The sequence below is a fragment of the Halichoerus grypus genome, chromosome 7 (assembly GCF_964656455.1).
Source record: "Halichoerus grypus chromosome 7, mHalGry1.hap1.1, whole genome shotgun sequence".
NCBI classification, from domain to species: domain Eukaryota; kingdom Metazoa; phylum Chordata; class Mammalia; order Carnivora; family Phocidae; genus Halichoerus; species Halichoerus grypus.
Window position 1 is genome coordinate 151,001,287 of NC_135718.1, and position 27,872 is coordinate 151,029,158.

A 27,872-nucleotide genomic window follows, 5' to 3' on the forward strand; every position below is an offset into this window, starting at 1 on the left:
GTGACTTGAAAGGGTGTGGTTTTTTGTTGTTGTTTTTTTGGGGTTTTTTTTTTTTTGGTGGTTGTTGTTGGCTCAGCTCTTTTGAAAAAGAGAAATAAAATAATTTCTTACCCTTGATATTAGAAACTATCTTATGGTCTTTTTGAGAGCAAGAATTCCACAGTTTGAACACTGGGCTCACCACTCTCCTAGCTCCACATCCCTCAGACTTTTCTCTTTCTTCATTATCTGAAATGATGCTCTGTAGCCTTGGTCTCCTGGGCTCACGAGCTCAGAATCAGCTTCAGTTGCTCTCTGCCCTTCATACTATGTACCCAGTGGTGGTGAGAAGTCTGGTCAAGGAATTAGCAGACCTGGCTTCTAGACCAGTTGCTGGTTGTGTGACTTTAGGGATGTCATTTAACTTCTCTGTGCCTTAACTATAAATCTGAGTTGACAGAATTATCTCCCAGATCAAAGAAACCCAGTGTCCTAGTTAGTTTGTACATCTCCTTTGTAAGTAATTTTAAGATTTACATTGGGATTTTTGAAATATTGAGAATATAGTGGGACTGTCATGACCATTCTTATAGGCTATTAAGGACCTGGCAACCCCAGGGATAGTGCAAGAGGAAGAGGGAGGACCTTCCATCTGTCATTCCTGATCCACAGACAGGATGTGATTCTCAAAAGCCCCTACAAAAAGGGACTTTCTTATTCTTCCTCACACAGGTGAGAGCTTGATGAATTGCCCAGAAATCCCTGGGCGGTTGGGAAGCAGTTTACTGCTGTCCCTGGCATCTGAAGGGATAAGTAAGAGCATGAACAAGAGCATCCACATCCTCGTCACCAGAGCAGAATCACCGGGAAACAGTGTCAAGAAGAAAATAGTGTCTCTGGATCTTCCAGAAGGGGGTTCTCCACGCTATCTGGAAAATGGCTATACATTTCATCTAGAAAACCTGAGCCTGGGGATCCTGGAAAGCAGAAAGGAAAATGAAGGCTGGTACTTCATGACCCTGGAGGAGAACTTTTCAGTTCGACACTTTTGTCTGCAGCTGAAGCTCTATGGTAATAATGGGGCTTCCCCAGTCTGCACGGGTCAGGGTGGGGGGCACCCGAGATCATCCTTTACCTAAGGATTTAGGCGTCTCTCAGAAGCAAGAGTATCCAGGATTGGGAGCAACTTGAAAGGTCACCTAGTCTAGGGTGTTTAAACTGTGCTTTAGGAAGAGGTTTTAGAGATTCACAAATCTTTTTTTGTCCAAATTGCTCATTGGTGGTAGTTGATTAGCACTAGTTAGCCCTACCCCCATTTCCCAAAGAAAAGGAACCCAGCTGCTTATGGACTACAGGGCCGTGGCCCCAAGAGTCTCAATTAGCAAATAAGACTTGGTTTGAAAAAAAGGTTTTTCCCTCGATTTTTAAAATGTTTGAATACCATAGATCGAGCCCAGCCTTTTTTCCGTCGATGAGGACATTGAAATCCAGGGAGAAGTGGTTGGCTTGTGCTTATACAAGTCCTCATGGGTGGTTCCCTGAATCAGCCCGTGCACCACTCACATGCCCTGTGCTCCTGCACAGTACCACATCTACCTGGTGGAAAAGCACTTTTTCTCATTGAAACAGAGGCTCTGGTTATAAAGCCGCTCAGCTGCAGAACTTGAACTAGAACATAGGTCCATCTGAATCCAAGGCCAGTGCTTTTTTGAGCCTCTTTAAATGCCAGCCCCTCTTGAATGCACCCGGAGTTTGTGTCTCTTTGGCCCAGAGGCTCTTTGAATTTCCAGGAATCCTGACAACAGCCATGCGGGTTGTCCTGCTTTCTCATAGAGAGACTTCCTCATCTCTGAGACGGGACAGAGAGCCCCACCTACCCAGCATCCCCCTTCCTCCACATAGTGTGTGCAGGCTCCCCTCAGCCCTCTGCCAGGTACGGGAGAGCTCTGACTACTCCAATAGTGGCCTAGGGATGACACATCATGCATTTTCTAGAACAGCTCACTGCCTTTGTCACATCTTGTCACATAAATTCTTACCTTGGAAGATAACAGTCTCTGCAACCATGAAAGAAAGAGGCTGGGTTTCAGAGTCAGACAGCTTTAGGTTCTGATCTCAGCTTGAGTGATATTATGTGAGACACCCCACCTCTCTGGGACTCAGCTTCCTCATCTGTAAAATGGGAATACTTATAACTAAGGTTATAATTGTTGAGAAAGTTGTCAAGAAGATTAAAGACTATGATACATGTAAAATTCCAGAATCGTGCCCATCCTACAGTAGTTGCTAAATAAATACAACCTGCCCCCTTGCCTTGGCCATTTCACAGCATTAGAGTGAGATCCCCCCCCCGCCCCCCCCACAGACACACACAGACACAGACACAGACACATAGACACACACTCACAGACCCCCACGCACACACTCCAGGTAAGACCCCACCACTATGTCATTCTTTCATGTCTAGAGGTAATACTTTAGCCAGTGACAATTAAACCATGCAGGATTAGTTGGCAGAAAACACCACAGGTAGAAAACAGAAGAGCAACTCAGATTGGGAGCATCAGCAAGAGCAAGCGGATTCCTAACAGTAGTGGTAGGAGGGAACTAAAAGACAAATGATTTTTCCCTATTTTGTCCTGAGGTCGTACTGGAAAGGAGAGAGGGATTTGGGGGAACCAGCGGATCCCCACTAGAAATAAATCACACTGCAGACCCACAGGGAGGGAAAACTACCATTAGGCTGCATTTTCTTCTAACAAGAAGGTCACTTTAGAATCCCAGGGGGTTCAGTGATGGCTTCCTTCCTCCCCCTCCTGACAGAGCAGGTCTCCACTCCGGAAATTAAGGTGTTGAACTGGACCCAGGAGAATGGGAACTGCAGCTTGACGCTGGCCTGCGAAGTGGAGAAGGGGGACTATGTGGTTTACAGCTGGAGTGAGGAAATGGCTACTGACCCACTGATCCCAGCCAACGGTTCTTACCTCCTGCACCTCAGCCTCGGCCCTCAGAATGTCAACAATGTCTACTTCTGCACCGCGACCAACCCCATCAGCAACCGCTCACAGATCTTCACCCCGCAGTCCAAGTGCAGGCCAGAATCTTTAGGTGAGTGCCCTGGTGGGGGCGGGCATGGCACATTGATGATATGGGCTCAGTCCTCACCTGGACTAAATGCTCTGCTCCCATAGCCGTGGCCTCCACCTTGGTAATAACACTTTCCATTTTCTCTATAGTTGAGAAAAGCCTCCTCATGTGCATTCAGTGAATGCCCTCTGCTCATAATCACCAGGTTGGCATTATGCTCGGTTCATACTTGAGGACAACAATAAGAAATGATGGGGCCAGACCCAGCGTGCAGGCCTCCCAGTTGCGATTCTTCCTCTCCCCTCCTGTCTTGGCTCCAAGCTGCAAGGGCAGCTGGGTGAGAGAATGAAGGTGGCAGGTCCCGACTCCCCAGTCCATACTCCACTAATGGTGGGACAGGTCTGTACCATCAATAAGTACTGTTGACTACCTATGCCCAGCAAATTGGGCGTGGATATGATACATGATCTCTGCACTCCAGCAACATGTTGTAAAGATAAGACATGAGACAGAGAGCCCCACCTACCCAGCATCCCCCTTCTATTACTAGAGGTAATACTTTACCTCTAGTTCAATAATGAAAAGCAGGATATAATGAAGGGCCACATTTTATGGAATGGACTGTGAATCTCATAGCAAGTCAAAGGCCAGGGGAGTCAGCTCTCAGACTGAGACCTGGACTGTGAAGTTTGGGAATAATAATAAATCATGTAGTACTTTGTTATTGGCAGAGCACTTTCAATGGTATGATCTCTTTTAATCCTCACAATAACCTTACCAGATACGTGGTATCATCGTCTTCAGTGTACAGATGAGGAACTTGAAGGTCGTAGCATTTAAGTACCCTGCTCAAGTTTCTTCAAATTATAAACAGTAGAATCAGCACCTGCACTCAGACCTTCTGACTACTCAGTCTCCAGGAAGAAGAGCCTCGTTATTCTGCTGTCAGAGGAAGGGAGGGCTGATTAAGTAGTTGTTTGAGGTTGGAAGCAGGAAAGATAGACCACTGAGCCTTTTCAATAACAGATCCTGTGTCCATGCCTCAGGTGTGTACAGGGACAGAAGGACCTGGGTTTTGGCCTTCAAAGAATTACCTATGTCGTGACTTCTCCTTCCTGCATCCACCACAGGGAACAGGAGTCATTCCAAGGAGACTTCAGCCCACAATAGACTTGGTGTCTGTGCAGGAGGCTTTATAGAGTTTACAGAAGGTGGCCCCAGGGATCCTCGACCCAATGCTGTTCTGTTTGCTTACAAGGATAAGGTCACTTCACCTGTCTAAGACTTAGATTCTTTATCTAAAATAATAACAACTGACAAATCTTAATTGTTTATTGTGTGCCACTTAGGTGGAATCTCATTTAATCCTCACAGCCACCAAATAATATTAGTATTCCCACTTTATAGATGAGGAAGGAAAGATATCAAAAGGTCACACACAGAGCAAGTAACAGCTGAGCTGTCTGATCCTGGAATCCTTACAGGTACTAGTGGAAGAGAGTGCACAAAAATCGCAGGGTTTTTTCTTGGGGGCACAAGCTTCTGTGGTTATAGCAACCCTCTTAGAGCAAAGACAGGACATCAAGTGTTTTACCCTGGCCCATCTCAAAAAAGGAAGAACTCTCTTCATGCTTCTCAGTGTGGCTTAAGAAGAATTTAATTAGTGCATCCCAAAGTCTTGATAGTTCATGAAGCTTAGCTAGGGGCACTTGGCTCAGGACATTCTAAAGAAACATGTGAAGATGCTCTTACTTACCTAGGTTACATTAAGGACCAAGTATGCACAATATGACCAGCTTTACTGAGTATGGAACAGGCTCTAGTGAGGGGTGAAGGAATATGAACAATAGAAACATGGCGTCGTGAGAAAGCCCCGTGAGGATCTCAGCTCAGCCGTTAGGAGAACCACCTGACATGAGGCAGTCTTTTCACTGTCTTGGGCCCCTGTTCCACCATCTGTAAAATGAAAAGGGTGACCTAGTGAAGTTCTGTCCAGAGTCCATATTCTATGATTCAGTTTGCACGTACATTCATAAGAAGTGCTAACAAAAGATTACAACAAGTATTAGTCTGCTGGGGCTGCTGTAACAAAGTACCACGAATGGGGTGGCTGAAACAACCCAAACTTATTGTCTCACAGTTCTGGAGGCTAGAAGTCCAAAATCAAGGTGTTGGCAGGGCTGGTTCCTTCTGACGCTGTGACGGAGGGGTCTGTGGAGGTCCCTCTCTGTGGCTGGCAGGTGGCTGTCTTCTTCTGTCTGTTCACACTGTCTCCCCTTGAAACATCTCTCTGCTCAAATTCCCCCTTCTTATAAGGACACCGATCATATTGGATTAAGGCCCCCCTGTAACTAGGGCTGCCATAACAAAATACCACACACTGGGTGCTTAAATAACAGAAATTTATTTTCTCACAATTCTGGAGGTTAGAAGTCCAAGATCAAGTGTTGGCAGGGCTGGTTTTTCTTTCTGAGGCCTCTCTCCTTGGCTTGCAGGAGGCTGCCTTCTTGCTGTGTTTCTATAGGGTCTTTCCTCTGTGAATGCACAACCTGGTGCCTCTTTTTGTGTCCAGATTTCCTCTTCTTATAGGGACACTAGTAAGATTGATTAGGGCCTACTCTAATGGCTTAATTTTAACTTAATCACATATTTTAAGATCCTATCTTCAAATATATTCACATTCTGAGGTACTAAGGGTTAGGGCTTCAACTTAAGAATTTGGGAGGGATACAATGCAGTTCATAGTGCCACCCTGATGACCTCATTTTAACTTGATTACCTCTATAAAGACCCTGTTTCCAAATAAGGTCATGTTCTAAGGACTTCAACATATGAATTTTGGGGGGAAACACAGTTCAATCATAACACAAATAGAGATCCCTCCAGTGCCTAGGTGGCTCAGTTGGTTAAGTGACTGCCTTCAGCTCAGGTCTTGATCCCGGAGTCCCGGGGTTCGGGTCCCGCATTGGGCTCCCTGCTCAGCGGGGAGTCTGCTTCTCCCTCTCATGTTCTCTCACTCTCTCTCTCTCAAATAAATAAATAAAATCTTTAAAAACAACAACAACAACAACAACAAAAACAAATAGAGATCCCTCCTCCCTTCCTCTAAGGATGAGGGACAACAGCACATCAGAGATTACATAGCTGGTCTGTGGCGTGCCATTCTTAGTAAACCAGGTTGCCTAAAGACAGAAAGCAGAGTTTTATTAGTTTATTGATTTGTGTTTGCAAATGAATATTATTAATTCTTAAAATACTGTGCTTAGTTTGACAAAACTTTTATTGAGCTTCTACTATGTTCCAACATTGTGCTTGGTGCTGAGTACACAAAGACGAAAAAAGATATGATTTTTGCCCTTAAGGAAGAAGATAGTTTCTGTAAATAACTGATCCTAGATTGTGTGGTGTGATGGGCAGAATGGAGGTAAAAAGAGGAAGCAATGATGGACACCATCTGGAGGAATCAGAGAGAGCATCATAGAGGATGTGACATAAACTGGATTTTGAAGAATAAACAGAAATTATCCAAGCAGATAAAAGAAAGACATTCCAGGCAGAGGGAAAAGCAGAGGCAGCTGGGTCTTGTCCTGTATTATCCTATAGGCAATGGGAAGTAATAAAGCGTTTTAGGTAGAGGAGTAACATGATCACCTTTGCATTTCAGAGAGAAAATTCAGTGGTGTGGAGAAGAGGTGGGGGCAGGACAGAGGCAGCAGAAAGAGAAACTAGTTGTGGGGAAGAGCTACCATTGCAGTGATCCATCAAGAGACGACAAGGCCTGGACCAAAGCAGTGACCATTAGTTTAATGAACACTTCATACAAGGGACTTTCCAGTCTTGGGATGAAGTGGTGGGGTCTGAGAGTTTATTAAAGGTCTCTTCACCATGCCAGTTTTCTAATGACATTTGTCCAGCCTCTCAGTCATATATATTCATCTTTCTTCCAATTGCCATATCATTACTTTACAGTACGAGACATCTTAATGTCTCTTGCTATGAAGCATCTTTATTGCAAAGTCCAAGTCTTAGTTTGCTACAGAGCACTCTCAGGGAGTCATGTGAAGCATGTTCATGTGGGTCAATCGTGTGTGACCTGCTGTTGTTCTTCATGACCATCTTCTGAAATAGTTGTATCTATGCTAGAATGAATAATACAAAACCTTAAGTAATTCAGCTAAAAGGGAATGCCCCTGGAAGCTCATCTTGAAAAGAGGACCCTTTTCAGTAGAGTAGCAGAAAGTTGGCTCAGCAAGTCTGGGTTAGCTCAGAGGAAGAGACAAATGACACCTACCAGCGAGCCCCAGGGGCTCCCCCTTTCTGACAAGGACTTTCTAATAATGGGAGCACCCGCTGCTACAGAGTCATCTAGACGTTCCATGCGCAGAGGCAGGTCCCTCTTCATGGTACTCCCAGTCAAGTAAGCATGACAATAGTGGTAGAAGGATGGAACCTGGTACTTCTCATGGGCCTTGTTTCATGGCCACAGCGGCTGCAAGGGAAGCTGAGATGGGTAGGCCGAAGCTGGACAGCCATGTGACTGGACAAGGTTTGTGCTGCCACGGGAGCGTGGGGGCAAACGGTGGGCACAGCTGCCAGCCTCTGACACACAATGCTGGGTGGGACAGGCAGGTGTAAGGGGTTTTTCTGGAAACTGTGAACTCTGTAAAAATGTGTACTTGGACGGTCCCAGATCTCAAATTAGTGCATGGTTTGTGTGAGCATCCTCCCCCCCACCCTCAATTCTGAGTGGAAGCCACCATCAACAAGAAGGTGTTTTGTTTTGTTTTGTTTTGTTTTTTAAGATGGCTGGCTGGCTTCTTCAAGTAGTTGCGTGCCTTGCAGACTGCTTGCTGACAGAACCACATGAAAGGCAGGAAAGAGATCTAGCATTCTCAGACCGTTATGGTAGCGTCTCGGATCTCCTGGGGGCAAACTATATTTGTTTCTCAGAGTCTTTTTTGTTTACTTCTTTATCTCCTTAAAGAATAAGTTTTGGGGACTTGAAGGGGGCGAGAAACTTTTGTGTTTCTGTGGCAGCAGACTTTTAAAGATAAAAAAGGTCCTCCAGCATTTTCCTTGGAGGCATGCCTACTTGCCAAGTTGTCACGGTTTAAACCACAGCCAGTAGGGTAGAAGAATGGTGCTGGAGTTCTCAACCAGCCTCCTTGGCTGCTTCTAGGAGGCTCCAGGGGGGAAAAGGCCCCAACCTCCTGTACGGGAATATTCAGATTTGGTTTCTTTGCGAATGAACGAACAACATTGCTCTGATTGCTGAGCAGCACCGATCTGAGAGTCCTCACTGAGGAAGAAGATGGAGAGCTGGAGTCTTCTGTCACAGGAAACGGTGGTTTGAAAATGGGAACACAGGTGGTGCTGAGGACACAGGCACACCCTCTTTTTCTGGTTCCATTTCATTATTGTGAAGCATATGCTAAGTAGGTCATCTCTCATTCCCATCGATTCCTGCTTTGAGCCATTCAAAAGTAACCCTGCATTCCTTCTGAGACCTTCTGATATTCAGCGCTGTGATCATTCTTAACCAAAGGATGCAGGACAGTCCTCCCCCCAGCTTTGTTCTATGGCTTCTGATTTAATTTGCCTTCCTTTATCATGTGCTTATTAGGTGCCCCCCAACCCTATGTTGTATCAGGTGGGGGGCAGTGCAAATAAAGCATAAGGAACAGGGTCTATCTTCAAGAATTTACAATCCAGGTGGGACCTTATTAGGTAGAAAAATATTATCATCTTAAGAAACCTCTACTAGAATTCTTCTCATAAGGAACAGGGTACCTTCATGTAAATGTTAGAGGGCAGAAGGTAAGACCCACCCCAAGGAATTCAGCTGTGGGTTAGATGATTCTGTATGAGAAACGGGACAGATATGGCTTGTGCAGATAAAGGAAGAGAAAAAGAGGGTCTGAGCCTGTCAGATGGTGGAAAGCTGCCCAGTTTACAATGCACTCTGCTCCCTGTGACCTTTCAACTCTTCAGTAGAGGATTCACATCCACAAAATTCTTGGTGTAGGTTTTGGGCGTTTTTTGTGTGGAAACTGATGAAGGCACAGAGCCTTGCACGCAGGATAGCCCAGACTGCAGCAAGCAGAGTCATGCGAGCAAAGACTTGGAGGACCACCAGGAAGTAATTACCAGAAATTGCAGGAATCCTCTGTAGCCTGACCCCAACAAGCCATAAAAGTAGCATTTTGTCCATGTTTATCCAAATTGCTAAGGGCATAGAGTTTCTGACATTCAGTTTCCATATAAACATTCATATCACTAGATAATAGTACCAAGTAGATGAGCACCAAGTACAAGACCACTTGGACCTGCTAGATAGGGAAACCAAGTCATAAGCAAACAATAGGATGGGGCTGGAGTGTCTCTGAACACCAGTGAAGGGACTTCTCTGGATGTGAGATCAAACCTATCTTCTGTCTTTCCAATCAATCAATAGGACCTACTGTGTGTCAAGTCCTAAGACAGCCACAAAAGAGGCAAAGAGGTGGCCTCTGGCCTCTGAGAGGCTAGCAGCTAGGTGGGGGATTGAGGCTAGTGGAAGGAGCTAACTTTTCTGCACCACATTTATGCTCCAGGCATTGCTCTGGGCACTTCCCTTAATTATTTCCTTGGCTTGTTAGAAAGACTCTGTGAACTAAATATTGTTGTACTCATTTTGCAATCAAGGAGACTGAGGCCCCAGAGGTTATGAGCAATCTATCTGAGGTCGCAGAGCTATCAAGTGGTAGGTCCAGAATCTGAATCCACCTGTCTGGTTCCAAATGACCTCGCTGAAAATGGTCTGCACCACAATGGTAGTGTCACAACTCAGGTTCTAAGACACACGACGAAAACCAAGGTGCTGCACAGTCCCAGGGAGAAGGAAGAATGGGAGCTGGAATGGTCAGGGAAGCCGACACAGAGAGGGTAGGATTGGCCTGGGGGCCAGCACTGGGCAGGCCTGGTGGGCAGCTGAAGGTTGAGGAAGGGGAAGGGGCACAGCACAGCACAGGGGACAAGAATGGGCAGGTGTTGGAGGGAGGATGTGGACGGTATGGGCACCTCCCAGGGCTTTCGGGGGGGGGGGTTGCCCATCGCCATAGGGGAAAACACAAAATGTCGAGTCTACAGTTCTCATCCTGCCCAGCTCTGCCATCGGCTTCTCTGTGACTCTGGGGACACCTCTGAATCTCATGGTCCTCAATGTAAAATTAGTGAGTTGGGTAAGATAACGCAATAGCTCCTTTAACAATTAAAAGCCTCTTGGACCTATCACTTAAGTCCTTGAACAGATTCATATTACTTTGTATACAAAGACTAGGAGAAAAATTAGGGCTTATGAAATCTCTCTCAGGACAAAGGCCTCTCAGATCTGGCAGGAGACAGGCAGAAGCTGAACATTTATGTTATAGGACAAGGAGAGCAGATGGCTTTCATCCTCCTGACTCCCTGGAAAAGCCAGAGAAGGCTGGGGCGCAGTCCTTCTTAGTTCACGTGAGAAGGTGAGCCCCAGTGCATTAGCAGCAGTACCGGGCGACAGGAGAAAGGCTCGCGTGGCAGGTGTGCCCAGTGCAATTTTGTCATCGGCTACGTTGTGGTTCAGAGGCACCTCCTTGTTGGTTGGTTTTACTTTATTTGTATCTCAAAAGAAATTTGAGGGAAATATTACCTTTTAAAAGGATTGAAATGGTTGGAGTCTTTGTTCTTAAATGAACTGTTGTTTTAGAAGGTCCCAACCTAGGTGAGGGAAGAAGGAAGAGGAAAGAGTCTCAGAATAGTCAGAGCAACTGTAACCATTTGCTGGGTCAGTTCCATGGGCTGATGGAACACGATGGGGCTTGGCTGCTGCCGTGCAAGGGTCAATTGTATTTAGACCCTTAATGCTATTACTTTACTTAGAATCCTGGTGCTTCAGGTTGACCCCAGCGTTCATTACCTTGGGGTAACTCACCCCAAGCCCGTAAGTCTCTCTGACTCTCCAAGAAGTCTGTCTTCAGCATTCAGCCACGTTTCTACCCCTCGACGAAGCTCTAGTATATGAAGGTCTCCATGCCTGCTTCCTTATGCACAAAACGGGAGTAATGAGAGTAACTACCTCGTAGGATTGTCGTGAGGATTAAATCCATTAGTACACACAATGCACTAAAAATAAAGCCTGGCCCATTGACAATGCTCCATAGTTGTCTGTTATTATCTGAGTAAGCTGGATGTCTTGTTTGCTGGGGCATGAGTTCTCATTCACTGTTTTCCGAGGTACTGCTCCTGGCTTGGAAGGATTTGGCGAAGTGCGTACAGGAGAGAAAGAAAAAAAAGAAAAAAGAAAAAAGTAGCTCTACGACCTCGAGCCTGGCTGACTGCTACTCTAGGACTTGTGTTAAGCACTGGAATCCCTGAGAGGAAAACATACATGCTTTTCTTTCAGTTCAGGTTCAGTGGGTTCAATACAGTTATTTGCATGGGAGGACAATAATAGTACTATTATGTTTATTTTTAGAGAACAAAAGTCGGTCGTTCTTCCTCCCAGCGTCACATGAGCGTGGTGTGGGAGTGTGGGGACAGCAGGTGGAACCAGCATGTTCTTTTTACCAAAACGGATGCAGGACTCCTCAGAGATTTAAAACCAGGGAAATGGGCAAGCGATGTTGACTTGGGACAGACAAAGATGTGTCTGATTTTGGATACGTGGTCATGCAGGTGCAAATCAAGCATTTGAATAGAAAAACCCTTACAGGAGTTAGGACATTTCCATAGGAAATTAGGAAAGTCGAGTATGGTGAGAGGAATTAGGATAAGAGAAGAGGTAGGAAATCGTTAGTGGTCTGCCGCTGCTGTCTGAAACCATTAGAATGGATGTGTCCCCTGAGAGAGAATATAGACAGAGAGCACGGGGCTTGGGCTCCCCACTTCCGTGAAGGATGTTTTTAACCTTACAGTACTGTTGAGATTGCCCTTTGACTTTTTTTTTTTTTTTTCCAGAATCAACACAATGGGGACTGTATGCCGGGCTGTTCTTAGGGGGCATTGTTGGTGTCATCTTGATTCTCGAAGTGGTAATACTGCTGTTGAGAAGAAGAGGTAGGTGTCTGCCAATAAAGAGATTGCTATCAGACCCTGTGGTAAGCAGGGAACCTCTCCGCACAGGGCAGATCTGCTTGCACCACTCTGGCTTTCTGCCTGAAGCACCTTTGCAATAACACTAAATACACATACCCTGGGACCTTGCTCAATTCAGTCTAATTCAATATGTCTTGATCCCTAATTAGGCCACGGGGATGGAAAGAGGGATGAGCCACAGAAGGTTGAATGTGGGAGACATGACAGAGATCGTTCATGTTCAACATGACTAGCACTGCAGGGGAGGAAGGTACCGGATGCTGAAGGGGTCCAGACAAAAGACTTGACAACGTTCACTAGACACAGAATCCAGGGGACTCTTGGATCTCGTTCAAGAAAAGTTATAATTACGGACCAAAAAAAAAAGGGCATTATAATAAGATGTTTTCATCCAAGGGTTGAAACTTTTCTACAATCTCTTTTTATTCTTGCAATTTCCCTCCGAGAATTGTAAGTTAGTTGTCTCTACGTGACTTAGCAGTGGGGTAACAGAGGCACAGAGAAGCCGTGTGACTCATGCAAGTTCACCCAGCCAGCTAATGAGAGAACCAGAACTGCATGTCTCCCAACAACCAGGCCACGTGCCACTGGGAAGGCCCATGTGCCACTGGGAAGACCCACAGCAGAGGGAACACTTTTTGCTAAGATTTTTACACAAATTCTGACTCATCTTGGGAAACTGTACAATTTGTGAGGTTGCTTAAGACCTGACTAAGCAATATGGAAGATCACCCAGGGTAGCTATTAAGGCCCAGTTATTCCCTTGCAGTTTAAGCGCCTAGGGGAAGTGTCTCCTGGCCTCCCCTCCAAAGGGTCCCCTGGTTCCACGTCACAGGGAAATGTGCTCGGCCACACTTTCATCACCCACCCACACCAAAGTCAGAAGGTCCTGCCCCCAGATCAGGATAGGTCCCTGGGCTGGCTTTCCCACGGTGAGGACAGGACTTGATCCTCACACCACCAAGTCGATGGCTGATCTTATTCTCAAGTAGATCAGCGTTCTCACGTGTAACCTTCTCAAAAAAGCCCTTACCACAGCACTCTTGCTGGGTTTGCTTGTATAAGAAAGTCTAGATCACAGCACATCCACCTACTTTTATCTCATTTCCTCCAACTAAGAGTTAGATGGGGAGGGGTGAGGGTAGGGTGATTCAGACAGAAACCGTGTTGAGAGCCTAAGGCGATGGGGCAGGGCACCCACATTTGGTTGGATAAGAAGGAAACATTGAGATACCAGGATTGAGAAAACGGAGATTAACGCAGCCATGCTAACCTAGCCAGAGTGGGTGCCAGGATCCTAACTCACATTCTTTCCTCAACCACATTCTGCTCATCGCATGTTTGTGCTCTGAAGGGAATAATGCCCCCCCATCTGCCCACAAGTCCCTGTCACCCTCCTCAGCATACATATCCATCCTTTTCTCCAGCCACCCTGTATTCCTTGTAAGCCAGGAACATGAAATCCTTGCCTCAAACCTACGGGAAAACCTACATTAATTGCTGTACCCTTTGCAAGACTTCGTTTTGATTCTGTTAGCACTTTCTAATGCTGTCACCTCCAAAATGGCCTGGCTCTGAAGGTGTTCAAATGGTTTCTCTGGCAATTTCATATCCAGAATACAGTGGTTAAAAACATAGGGTTTGGCATCAGACAAACTTACATTCAAATGCGGACTTTGCCACTGACAAGCTATGTGACTAAATAAATGAACTCTCTTCTGCAAAATGGGGATGGTATTATGTACCCACATGGTATTGTTGTGGGTATCCATGAGTCCAAACGCAGAAAGTACCAAATACAGTGGCGTCCATGGTTAGACGATGGATCATGGACAGGTGCATGATGGCTGGTTGGCTGGCTGGCTGGCTGGCTGGATACGTACACATATAGACAAATCTTTTAATGGAGTTGAATTAACACATCAATGTTTAAGTCCTATGGCCAGCAGGGGGCGGCACAAGGAGCATCTGGGAATAGTCCTTAGAGCCAATTTAAGTACATGAAGTCCTGCTAACAAAGGACAATTTTGTGCTTCAGGACACAGTAGGAAAGGACATTACACAGTCTACATCTTCATTTTACAGTTATGGTAAGAGGCCATCAAGTGCCCCAGAAACAGAGGGGTGAGAAAGCTGAGTGAAGCAATGTACGACAAACGGGAGAGTACAAAAGAGTAATGAGCCCTGTCCTCGGAGAACTTAGAATCTTATTAGGAGACTAGATATGCACATCAAACAATAGAGATTAAAATAATTGAATGGCATTCCAATTGCATGTAACACATACTGGGAATTTACTATGTGCCAGGCACTGTTCTAAACACTTTACAAATAATATCTCCTGTGATCATCACAACAACACTGTGGGTGCAGATACTTCAGTCCCATTGCACAGATAGAGAAATAGAATTAGAGAGATGGAGTAACTAACCTAAGGTCATGTGACACATGTGTTGGGACTTGGTGTTTGTGCCTTTGGGACTCCTGGGGCAGGTGGGGAGGTGGTGGGGGGTAAAGACCAGACAGGTCTGAGCAGAGTTTGTGGGCATGCCAGACAGAGATAACCACTGTGGTTTCTTTTCCCCAGGTAAAGCAAATCATTACCAGCCAACAATGGAAGCAAAAAGCCTTACTATTTATGCCCAAGTCCAGAAATCAGGTGTAAGTTCTCTATTTTCTTTGTCTGGAGTGGGCCTGTTTCCCCGTGGGATTCCTGGCCAGTCCATCTTGCAAAAGGCATTAAACTTCAGTGTCAGAAGGGACTACTTGTTATTTGAAATAATGGAAAACACTGGGTACTCTTCTGGTCATCCATGTCTTCATAAGGGAAAAATGAGGAAGCAAGAAACACATGACACACGACTCCTCCAGCCCTGGGGTTCCGAGTGTCTGTGGTTCCCTGTTACCAAACTCTTCCCTCTCTAGGGACAAGGGCGCAGGCTTGAGGACAGAAGGAAGGTGCAGTAAGGCTGTTGATGATGTGCTGGTCTGATCCAAGTGTAGGAGTGTGCAAAGCACCATGGAGACAGGGAAGGAGGATCTTGAGGATTTGGGCTGGGTAGATGGAAGGTGATATGTAGGCTGGAGATGAAAGATCTGATGGAAGGCGGTTGGACTGAGGGAGAGCCACGATGAAGTTGAGGAGCAGGTATGTTAGGCGTAAGAGGGAGGCTAAAGGAATATGGTTAGATGGGTATATACTCTAGTTCTTCAGACATGAAGGCAATTCTAGGTGATGTACGGACCAGAATGTGGCCATTCAGAGGACTCTAGGACAAAGCTCTTATTTCTGCCGCCCCCTAGTGGCTTGGAGGGTTTAATACATAGGCCATCACTACCGCTGAGAACCAGGCTCCATTTAAATATAGGAGAGTCCCAAGAGCAAACTCCGTCCTTGCATTTACACATTTGGTAACCAGTTTCAGCTTTAGCATGGTGCCTTCCCTATCTACTCTGTCTGATGCTGTTCTTTTTACTCTAAACTACGACATATATGCCAGAAGTACGCAAAGTATAAATGTCAGCTCAATGAATTACCCTACCGTGTTATCTAGTAAAGCAAATCTTCCCACCTTGTTTTTCTCCAACAGTTTTCAACTAGTCTTGTCCCTTCGTACTTTTGTATATATTTCAGAATCAGCTTCTCAAGTATCAGGAAAGGGGAAAAAATCCTATTAGGATTGCATTGAATCTACAGATCTATTTGAGGAGAAATTACATCTTTCAGTATTGAGTCCTCTAATACCATATAGCTACCAGCCTGATCAAGGAACAGAACATTGCCAGCAACCCCCACAAGACCTCCTGTACCCACCCCTTCATCTCTATTCTCTCTCTCCTCACCAAAGATATCACTGTCCTGACTTCTAAAAATATATTTTAGCGTGCTCTCTCTCTCTTTCTTTAACTTTATAAAAATGGGATTCTACAGTATTTTTCCTCTTGGGTCTGGTTTTTTCCCCTCAGTATTACTTTCATGAGATTCGTATGTCTTTGTGCTTGGATATAATGCATTTATTTTCATTGCTTTATAGAACATCACTGCGTGAATATACAAGAGTTCATTTATCTAGTTGACTATCGATGGACACTTGGGTTATTTCCAGTTTGAGACTATTATAAAAATTCCAACTATGAACATTCACATGTGTATCTCTTGGTAGATATGTGCACCTATTTTTGTTGGGTATGTACCTAGAAGTAGAATTGCTGAATCATGCAGTATGCACATCCTCAACTTGGCTAGATAAGGCCAAACAGCTTTTCAAAGTGCATGCACCAGTTTACTTTTAGGCCAGCTACACATTCTAATCAAAACTAGGTGTTATCAGCCTTTTAAATTTTAGTCATTCTGTTGGACGTGTCTTTTTATAGTTTTATTTTGCATTCCCCTAATTATTAAGGAAATTGGACAATGCTTCTTATATTTATTGGTCATATTAATATCCTCTCTCTTAAAGTGCCTGTTAAATCTCTTGTCTGTTTTCCTTAGAATTTCAGGCTTTTTTTTAAATGATTAGCATAAGTTCTTTAAATATTTTTAGCTTTTTGGCAGTTACATTTTATTTTATTTTTTAATTAAAAAGGGTTTTTTTTGGCAGTTACATTTTAGCAAATACCTTCACCCATTCTGTGTTTCGCCTTTGCAATTTCTCAGTGACACCTGATAAAGAAAGGTTCTTAACTGCAGTATAGAGCAATTCAGTAATCTCTTCCTTTGTAGATAACGATTTTTGTGTCCTGTTTGAGAAATCTTTCTCTACTCCTGGGTAATTAAGATATTCTATCATTTTCTAAAAGCTGTGTGGTTTATCTTCCACATTTATATCTGTTATGTACCTGAAAATGGCTTTTGGAGTAGGGTGTGAGATGGGTCAGGTTTCATTTTTCTCCGAATGGATGTCCTATCGACCACATATTGAAAAGATGGCCCTTGTCCCTGTTAGTGCCATCTTAATCACAAACCAAGAGTCCGTATATGTGAGGACCATTGTTTTGGTTCTCTGTCCTGCTCCCCTTCCTGTTCGTTCACGTTTGTGCCGGTACCATACAATCTTTACAAATTCATTGTAGATTACAGATTCATTACAAGTCTGGTATCTGGTAAAATGTCTTCTTATTTGTCTTTGTTCTTCTTCAAGAGTTCTTGGCCATTTTCTGTCATTTGTATTTTCATATATATTTTAGATTCAGTTTGTCAAGTTCCACCTAAAAATCCTGCTGGAATTTTAATCAGAACTGCACTGATCACTTTGAGGAGACCATACGCACTTATAGGATTGAGTCTTTCCATTCACAAAATAATACATCCTTTCCTTCATGTAGGTCTTCTTTAATTTCTCTAAACAATGTTTTATAGTGTTTTGCATAAGAGACTTGTCTGTCATAATTTATTACTTGGCATTTGAGCGTTTGAGATTTTGGAATACTATCATCAACATTATCTTTTAAAAAATTTTTAGTTTCTATATATTATAGATACATAGAAATACAATTAATTTTTGTATTTTAAACTTATATTTGCAACATTGCTAAACTCACTTATAAATTCTAGTCATTTTTCTATAGGTGACTTGGATATTCTCTGCACAAAATTGGATCATCTGTAAAAAAAACTACACTATATTTCTTCATTTTCAAATCACATAACTTCTCCTCCTGTTTTACTGGCTGAGATTTCTTATCCAGTGTTGAATGGAAGTGTTAAAAGAGGCGTCCTTGGATGCTTCCAAACTCAAAAGGGAAACTTTCAACATCTGGCCATTAAATATGGTTTTTGCTGAAGGTTTTTATAGCTGCCTTTTCATCTGATTGAGAACATTCTCTTCTGTTCCTGGTTTGCTAAGGAATCGGCGTTGAATTTTATCAACACTCTCTCTGCATCTATTGATATGGATTTTTTATATTATCTTTTTTATTTATCTGCTGAACCACACTGATCTGCAAAGACTACACTGCATTTGCGTTCCTGGAATAGAGGCGATGTAGTCTGGTCCTTTTTAAATATCGCTGGGTTTTATTTTATTAATATTTTGTTCAGAGGATGCTGTTGCTGTGCTGTTTAGGCTTCCAAGTGGAATTGGCCTACAATTCTCCTCTCTTGTAATGCCCCGGTGAGGTTTTGATAACAAGATTATGCTAACCTCACAAAATGAGTAAGAGTGCATGTTCATTTCCTAGTGCTACTGTAACAAGTGTTTGCAGACATGGAGACTTAAAGCTACAAAGTCATCCTCTAACAGCTGTGGAGGCCAGAAGTTCAAGACGGAGGTGTGGGCAGGGCCATGCTCCTTCTGAAAATGTTGCTTTACCTCTTCCAGCTTCCGGTGGCTCTGGGCCTCTTTGACATTAGTTGGCTTGTAGCTGCAGAACTCCAATTTCTGCCTCCACCTCCGCATACATTTCTTCTCTCTCTGTCTCTGGGTCTTCTCCTTTCCTTTTAAGAGTAAAAGGACACTCATCACTGGATTTAATCCAGCTTGACCTGAGTTTGAAATCCTTACCTTAAGTACATCTGCAAAGATGCTCTTCCAAATAAGGTCACATTTAGAGATTCTGGATGGACCCATCTTTTGGGGGTCACAGTTCAACCCACTATAGGTTGTATTTCCTCTGGGCAGGATTGATGTTATTTTTCCCTTAAATATTTGGTAGGATTAATGGGTAAAGCTATCTGAGTCAGGGGTTCCTCTGAGGGAGGAATCTTTTAAATTATAATTTTTTTTGAAGCTGTTATATTTTTATTTATTTACTTATTTATTTATTTAATTTATATTATGTTATGTTAATCACCATACATTACATCATTAGTTTTTGATATAGCGTTCCATGATTCATTGTTTGCGTATAACACCCAGTGCTCCATGCAGAACGTGCCCTCTTTAATACCCATCACCCGGCTAACCCATCCTCCCACCCCCCTCCCCTCTAGAACCCTCAGTTTGTTTCTCAGAGCCCATAGTCTCTTATGGTTTGTCTCCCCCTCCAATTTCCCCCCCTTCATTCTTTCCTTCCTGCTATCTTCTTCTTCTTCTTCTTTTTAACATATAATGTATTATTTGTTTCAGAGGTACAGATCTGTGATTCATCAGTCTTACATAATTCACAGAGCTCACCATAGCACATACCCTCCCCAGTGTCTATCACCCAACCACCCCAACCCTCCCACCCCCCACCACTCCAGCAACCCTCAGTTTTTTTCCTGAGATTAAGAATTCCTCATATCAGTGAGGTCATATGATACATGTCTTTCTCTGATTGACTTATTTCACTCAGCATAACACTCTCCAGTTCCATCTACATCTTTCCAAATGGCAAGATTTCATTCCTTTTGATGGCTGCATAATATTCCATTGTAGATATAAACCACATCTTATTTTTTTTTTTTTTAAAGATTTTATTTATTTATTTGACAGAGAGAGACACAGAGAGAGAGAACACAAGCAGGGGGAGTGGGAGAGGGAGAAGCAGGCTTCCTGCGGAGCAGGGAGCCCGATGTGGGGCTCGATCCCAGGACTCTGGGATCATGACCTGAGCCGAAGGCAGACGCTTAACGACTGAGCCACCCAGGCGCCCCTAAACCACATCTTATTTATCCATTCATCTGTCAATGGACATCTTGGCTCTTTCCATAGCTTGGTTATTGTGGACATTGCTACTATAAACATTGGGGTGCACATACCCCTTCGGATCCCTACATTTGTATCTTTGTGGTAAATACCCAGTAGTGCAATTGCTGGATCGTATGGTAGCTCTATTTTCAAATTTTTGAGGAACCTCCATACTGTTTTCCAGAGTGGCTGCACCAGCTTGCATTCCCACCAACAGTGTAGGAGGGTTTAAATTATAATTTATTATACCATTCTCCTCCCTTTTAATAATTAAGCAACTTTTTTCCTGTTTTTTAGTTGATAACCTCGAAATTATAAAATGCACCTTGACTCACCAAAGTCTAACATTTATTCTCTTCCTGGACAAAACTTCATCTTCCCTTTAACTTCACCTTCTGATTTATGTGCCTTTTTTTGGCCATTATTTTAATTTCATGTATGTTTTAAACATAGGAGACCTAATTGTTACTGTTTTATACATCAGTATGCATTTACACTTACCTATGTTTTTTTTTTTTTTTAAAGATTTTATTTATTTATTTGAGAGAGAGAATGAGACAGAGAGAGCATGAGAGGGTCAGAGGGAGAAGCAGACTCCCTGCCGAGCAGGGAGCCCGATGTGGGACTCGATCCCAGGACTCCAGGATCATGACCTGAGCTGAAGGCAGTTGCTTAACCAACTGAGCCACCCAGGCGCCCCACTTACCTATGTTTTTACAATTTTCTTTGTTCATAGTTGCAATGCTATATGATATCATATAAAGACTAATAACGTAGACAATGATTAAATGTTAATATTTCCTTTGTTCTTATTCATAATGGTGATATGATACCATTATAAAGACTAGGGTAACAGGGAAAATTATGTAACACACATTTGCTGTCTGCTAGGGAACTCTCGTAGGTCTTCTCAGGACTGCTATGTTGTACAACTCTGGGAAACAGTGCTCATGAAAAATACGTGAGAATAACACCCCTGGAGTTTCTGTAAATCACGCTCCCTAGACTCATGCCCTAACTGAAGACACAGGGATACAAAAATGTACTAAGTTATTACAACTATGTTTAAGAGAATTTCCTAAATCCAGGTTAAAATCCTGAAGGGAAAAATAACAATGTGCTAACCATGTTGTGTTGAAGTAGTAAGTATAGGTGGTTTCCTTTATACTTTCTTCCTCCTTTCCAAAACTTCTTCACTAAACATGAAAAGCGTAAGTTACTAACTTCTCCCCCATGCCTCTAAGTCAGGTCATACCAAAGTCCTCACAGACAGGAAGACAGGCAGGGGTGGATAAAGGTCTCTTAAATTGTTTCACATTCTCTTCATCTATCTCCTTATTGCAAATAATTCTTCCTTAAATTCATTTTTTCTCTGAAATCTAGTATCTATGAGTTGTATGGGATCTTGAAAGTCATCTATTTGAATCACCCAATTACTGCTTGAGTTATCTTTTCATTATTACTTCCAAAGTGTTGGCTAGCTCCTTTTTACTAAAATACAGTGTGTGAATAGGCAGCATCAGCATCACCTGGGACATCTTTAGAAATGCAGAACCTCAGGGCTTACCCCAAGTCTTCTGAAATAGAACCAGCTTTCTAACAAGACACCCACGTAATGCATATGCACATTCAAGTATGAGAAGCCCTGGTCTGCCTCAGGCACTTCCAGTAATGGCGAATTCCCTGCCTCCCAAGGCAATCCATTCCACATTTGAGCATCTCTCAGTATTAGAAAGATCTTCACTATATTGAACCTCCAAATTCCAATCTTAGTTTAAACTCGAAGGACTCTACAGGACAAATCTAATTCTTTTTCTACATGACAATCCATCAAATATATAAAGAGAAAGATCATGTCCCACCTTGAATCTTCTTTCCTCCAGTAAACGTTTTCAATTCTTTACCTTTTCCATCAGAGGACGAGATTCTGAGCTTTCTCACGTTAAAACCCATGTTTAGTTTCTAGTCTTGCTCTACATCCAGGAGAAGTGGGGAGTAGCAATATCCTACACTGGTGTCCCTGAAGTGTGTTGAAAGGATGACTTCCCTGGCATAAGTCTTGTTACCTCTATTTAATGGGGATGTGGTCTCAATTTACCCCTACATTGACTTCGTCCTGGTATTATGGATTTTAAGTCATTTAAAGTAACATCAACTGATTTTTTAAAAATGTGCCCAGTACTATTTTTGTGGGGAATGTGAAGAAATACAGGAATAATTAGTCTGTTTGAAAAAAACAACATGTAAATATATCAGAGTGCTTTAAATATCGCACAGTTAAGTGCCATCATGTATGAATTAGACTTTAAATATCTGGGGTATTTAGGTCATTATAAGTTGGGGTAAGCAAAGAAGAGTAGCATGCTGGGAAGAGCATGCACTTTAAGCTGAGAGGCCTCGTGAGACCCTTAGCTTTGATATATCATATAAAGACTAATAATGTGGACAATGATTAAATGCACATAGGAAAATATTAAGTCTTTCCGAGCCTTAGCTTCTCCATCTGTGAAATGTAACAACGGGATTTAACATGCAGAGTTGATGTGAGACAAATGGGCACTTGTGGAAAACATTGTATGTATGCTTATTATTATGCTTATTATATTATTAAGTTCAGTACTTGGGCAGGAAAGAGAAGTCACAGGAAACCCTGTCAGAGTCAGGAATAGCAGGAACAGCAGTGTGGGATGGGATGAACTCGGTGACAGGAGTGAGACAAATGTTATGAAGATCCCGTTCCCTTCAACTGCGCTGGTGACAGCCCCACCAGTCCTGGTTCACCATCAGGAAGACTTACAACATCTGGGAAGGTCTGATGGTGCAGTGGGCTGCCTCTCGAGGCTGTGAGCTCCACGATGCCGCTGGGGGAGTCCAAGCAAAGCCCTGAGAATTGAATTCTGGGGAATTTGCAGGAGCATTTCCACCTGGGAAGGAGGCTGGACCAGTTGACTCTGAGGGGCTCTCTAGCTCAAATCTTCTGGATCTTGTGCTTCTCCGTGGGGAGAATCAGATGGAAACAACTCTGCTCAGCTGATTTCCTCTTTCTTTGCTTCTCTTGTAGTCTGTTCAGAAGAAACCTGATCCCCTGCCAGCTCAGGACCCCTGCACCACCATTTACGTTGCTGCCACAGAACCTGTCCCAGAGCCTGTCCAGGTGAGGCATCTCTCTGAGCTTCTTCTCTGCAGGGAGGGAAGAGGTGGTGGAGGGGATGGTGGGACCTGGGTAGAGCCGAAATAAAACAGTCCTGAAGTGGAGAAGGCAAGCCCTAGAAAGTGGGTCTCAAGGATCCTCCACGGTCTTGGCTGCGGGACTTCCGGGAGACCCCTCCTGGCCGCTCACATGGGAATACAGCTCTTTCTCTGTTCACTAGTGTTTCTCTGAGAGCTGTCCAAAAACCACATCAGAATCCGCTGGCATATTTGCTAAAAATAAAGATTCCTGGAGCTTTCTCTTAGGATTCTGTTCAATCAGAATGTCCATGGTGAGCAACCAGACATTTATCCATTAAAAAAACAGCCTCCCCAAGTGGTCCCAGAGCATGTTTACATTTGGGATTTGCATCTTGAGTCCAAGAGCTCCTGAGTCCAGCTGCATAATAGAATCGCAGGACAACTTTGTAAAAAGGCTCATGCGGGGGCTCCATCCAGCCCAGTTTCATCAGAATGTCTAGGACTGGAGCTGTGCCTGGCACGAGCCCACAAGAGAATATGGTGTGCAGCCCAGACTAAGCCTTGCTATCTACCCCCACTGCAAGATCAGCATGGATCAAGTTTACTTGATAGGAATTATTTCTTTTCCTAAATGGACAGAAATAAATTCTGGGCTGAAATCTTGGCTTCAGTGGGGTTCTATTAAATAAAGCATTTTATGAGATAATTGAGGATCAAAAGGCCACAGAAATGCCTACATTGACTCCTCTGCCTCAAAGCTCTTACTGGACTCACACCCGGAGATGCCTGGGACGATGCCCTGTCTGCATCTGGAGGTCTATTCTCAGAACACTGTCCTATTCAATGGGGAAGTAAATACATGAATCTGATTTTAAAAAGCTTTAAGAAATAATGTAGATTTTTAGTGACGTTTTCTTCATCAAAAACAGTCTTGTTGTATTTCACATTTTACAGCAAAACTTCCTGAATTCCTCCATTCCTGTCTTTCTCTGACTCTTGAATCTACTCTACCTAGCAGACGTCTTTGCCTGCAGTCCTGTCTTTCCTCCCTCATCTCTGCTCCAATTCTTCCTTCTCTCTTTGGGTCTCACTATCCCTTTCTAAAGCTCCGTCAATTAGAATTCTCTTGGTTTCCCCAACTCTGCCCCATGCCCAACAGCAAAGCAAATGGTTTTCCTTATAAGGCAAGGTCAGGGCAGAGAGCGAAGAGAGACATCTCCTGGGTCTCCCCAATGGTGATGGGGTGCACACACCTGGAAGGGAGCTGGAGCCCTGAGGTGCCGCTCCCAGCAAGTCACTGCGCCACCTGATATCTGAGACTCTTTCCTTTTACTAAGCAGCGCGCTTTCCATCTGTAGCCTGTGAAGCTGGTGCCTCTACTCACAGACTTCTGTTTTGTCCCCAGGAACCAAATTCCATCACAGTCTATGCCAGTGTGACACTTCCAGAGAGCTGACACCACAGACTCAGTGAAGGGACTTTCTGAGGGAATATAGAGGGGCCACAGTAAACACTGAACTTGGCTCCATGTCCCAAGCTCCCGTGACACTCTGCATATCTGTACTCTTCTCAGATCAACTCCTCGGTGATGCTTCTTCCACAGCCACCTGTGGGGTGGACAAGGGACCGAGGCTTTCCGAGCACTCAGCCTGCTCCTCAGAGCCCAGGCCTGGAAGAGAGAACTATAGGTACAGCTTTCCAGCTTTGTGGTATAGCAGACGGAATGAGTCATGTGGGTCCAGTGAGCCCAGACCTCCAGTTGTCTTGCTCCGTGCTGGGACTGGACAAGAAGAGCTGAAGGCAGGAAGCTGCGACATCCAGTACCTCTCTCAGACAGCTGACGTCTGCAACGTCTTACGTCTTGGCTGCCTGTGCTTGGTCCTGGGAGCTGACCCTGCTCCACACAGACCTGATCGAGGCTCTGCGCCTCACTTTCTCTCTCTGGACGGGCAGTGAAGGGTGGACTCCTTCTTATATGTAGAACACTCTGAGATTATTCTCTGAAAGAAGCTAATAGAGTCAGTATTTTATTTGCAAAACCCAGAAGCTGAAGGGTCAATAAACTGACAACATAACTGTGAAGTCTCTGAGCTTTGAATAATGGAAGGAAAATCACCTGAGATTCTCAAAAAATTATACAATATTTAAGTTCAATATTATATATCATATATATACTTACATATGTAATGTTTAAGTATAAGAATACTTAAAAGTAGTCCATGCAGATGGCATTAGGTTTAAAGAAACATGGCAAGCGTTTGGTGGCGCCATTATAGAGGAACTCGGCATAATCAGACCTTGTCCCAGGCTGATCTTTCACTTCTCAAAAAGGTCTTTAAATCCCTACTTCTCTGTTTACTCCACTGAGCAACGCCTGTGGATCCTCAGCTAAGATGCTCTCGCTGTGTCCTGAACCCATTTACATCCATGGCCTCACGACATCTGGGCCTTTACCAGGCACCTGCACTCCCCTTCTCACACTAAATGTATCCTGACGTAGAAAATTAACATATTGTAACCCAACAGCTTCAAATAATTGCATGCTGAATAACTTAAATTGCAGGCTGCAGACAGAAAGAGCCTCTTCTAGCAAAGTCCTATTTTCTTCCTATTCTCTGCTCTCAGGCAGGCGTGCTTCAATTTAAGCTCTTAGTTCAGTTGGTTAAATAGGTTCTTGGAAGACCTTGGTGAACACTGGTTCAGAAATCACCAGGCATCTCCCAACCGTATAACGAGGGTACCGACTTTCCAGTGCAAGGATGCTGGGCACCCGCTGCACTGCTCTTGTCCTCCTGGAACTAGACCCCGACTCTTCCTCCCCCTCCCTGCCTCCGCTGGACTTGGAAACTCAACGTTGCTGGCCTGCTGTCTGCACCAGTGTGATCTCTCCAGCGTCCCTTCGTCCCTTCCGTTCTAGTTTCTAATTCAGAGTCTGGGACTGAGGGGCCAGTGTTAGGTCATGCAACCATGTTCCGCCTCCAGGGGAGGCTGGGAATTGAATATCTGACATGTTCCACTTTCACAGTGGTTGGTGAGTTCTGCCTCTTACAAGTTAGGGAATTCCGCAAACACAAGCAAGTGAGATTCAATGCTGAGCAGGCAAAAAAGAAAAAAAAAACAAAACCAAAGTCCACTACACCGCCCTCGTATAAACGTAGGCTCATTAGCTGTCTGTTCTCAGAAACTGAGGAAGCTTCTATCAAGGATTTGTAAACCCTGGGGTTATGAGCACTCAGTCCCTTACTACAACTCAGAGTGTTCTAGCAGGTCAGTTCTCAACACTTGGGTTTTTTCTGTGGCCGAATTCTACCCGATGGAAGGAAGGAAAGAAAGGGGGAAAGAAGAAGCTCTCTCCTCAAAATTCCCTGACCGAGGCTCAAGACCTCACTGAGGAGGATGGCTGTGTCTTGTGGACTTTCAGGCTGTCCTTCAAATGACATTTAGATGTCAGGTTCTGCACCATCAGGCTCCAGGGTCAAGTGGGAAAGCGCACACGCCTCAGCTCACACCCTTCCCCCGGGGCACTGCTGTGGGGCTGGAGCTTTCCTTTTCCTCAACAGTGTTAGGTTGAATTCATCTGTAATTAACCTAACCCTTCAATCAAACTGCTACTTTAGAGTCTAGTTTCCCCGTGTTTCTTTTCTAATGTTTTCTTTTGACTGAGCATATCTGCATTCTAGAGAACTCAAGAGGAACAGACCATTCTCGGTTTTAAGGGTCTGGGCTCGGAAATGCAACTGGGTGTGGTCCCAAGCCTCTTGAGGACACTTAACTCTGCTCCTACAAACCGATGCGATTGGTGAACCATGCACAGGCAGGCCGAAGAACCACTGATGACCGTAAGTTACGTCTCTTCCTGGGTTTTTGTTTCTACCTCCTGGAAATGAATAAAATTCGGACAGTCCATCAGGGAATTTGCCCTTTTGTCTTGTGCTACCTGGAAGATTCATAACAGAGCCATCCAGCAAGACACGTTCCACAGCCTTGTGTTTCTGCAGCTATGAAACGCTGAGGTTGGGGCGCCTGGGTGGCTCAGTCGTTAAGCGTCTGCCTTCGGCTCAGGTCATGATCCCAGGGTCCTGGGATCGAGCCCCGCATCGGGCTCCCTGCTCCGCGGGGAGCCTGCTTCTCCCTCTCCCACTCCCCCTGCTTGTGTTCCCTCTCGCTGTCTCTCTCTCTCTGTCAAGTAAATAAATAAAATCTTAAAAAAAAAAAGAAAGAAACACTGAGGGTGGCTGATTGGGTTTGATGAGCTGTGAAGCTGTCCCTTTCCTGGGATGCGGGCAAGCGTTAGCTCTGTGCCCCCCAGTCACCAGAGTCGGGAGCCACCGTGCCCCAGAGAAGACAGCTGTATGGGCCCACGCCTGCCAATATTCCCAAGGTGATATCAACAGTAGAGTTGCCTGGGCAACTTTAAAAAAAACACTGATGCCCAAACCCTATCTCAAACCCAAACGAAATCTGGGTGGACGTCTTCGGAGCCACCACCTAAAGGCTGCCTTGAAAGCCGGAAGGGATTTGTGATGCGTTGCATGCAGCGGCCACAGGAGGGAGATGTCGCAGCACCGTCCCCTCCACACCAGCACCGCCAAAACCCTTCCGGGTCTGAGGGAGGAGGACTTAGTAGTGGCGGGCTCCCTGAAGCGGTGGCTGGATTCCCATCAGTTCACAGCACTGACAGGCTGGCGGGGAGAGCTGACCCCTCCCCTGGAGACAAGGAAGCCCAGGGTGGACTGATGGCCGACTCTAGTCAAGGTTTGCTGCAGTATGTCTCTGTCACAGAAGACTCCTACTCAGCGCTTCACCTATTCAACAAAGTTATTAAGTTCCTACTAAGTGTCAGAGCTCTTCATCTAGTGGGAGATGCAAAGAGCACAGACGATGATCGCAGCCTTATGCTAGGTAGACAACCAT

The 27,872-nt window shown here is 44.5% G+C and overlaps 2 protein-coding genes across 3 annotated transcripts in view; both read left to right on the forward strand.

Annotated features, from left to right (window-relative positions):
• The window catches only part of SLAMF1 (signaling lymphocytic activation molecule family member 1), a 32,529-nt gene extending 7,489 nt beyond the window's left edge, over positions 1–25,040 (forward strand). Inside the window, exons 2-7 of one of the 2 annotated variants that reach the window (XM_078078450.1) lie at positions 712–1,050; positions 2,803–3,087; positions 12,040–12,138; positions 14,765–14,838; positions 22,849–22,941; positions 24,532–25,040. In XM_078078450.1, the coding sequence (XP_077934576.1) occupies positions 712–1,050; positions 2,803–3,087; positions 12,040–12,138; positions 14,765–14,838; positions 22,849–22,941; positions 24,532–24,756 (1,115 nt within the window). In that variant the 3' untranslated portion in view covers positions 24,757–25,040. Of the gene's footprint in view, positions 1–711; positions 1,051–2,802; positions 3,088–12,039; positions 12,139–14,764; positions 14,839–22,848; positions 22,942–24,363 lie in introns of both variants that reach the window. The other variant, XM_036084715.2, reaches the window with a different exon arrangement.
• Positions 25,041–25,174: 134 nt separating this feature from the next.
• Positions 25,175–27,872, forward strand: part of CD84 (CD84 molecule) — a 39,623-nt gene continuing 36,925 nt past the window's right edge. Inside the window, exon 1 of the mRNA XM_078078452.1 lies at positions 25,175–26,797. Within this exon, the coding sequence (XP_077934578.1) occupies positions 26,749–26,797 (49 nt within the window). The 5' untranslated portion in view covers positions 25,175–26,748. The remainder of the gene's footprint in view (positions 26,798–27,872) is intronic.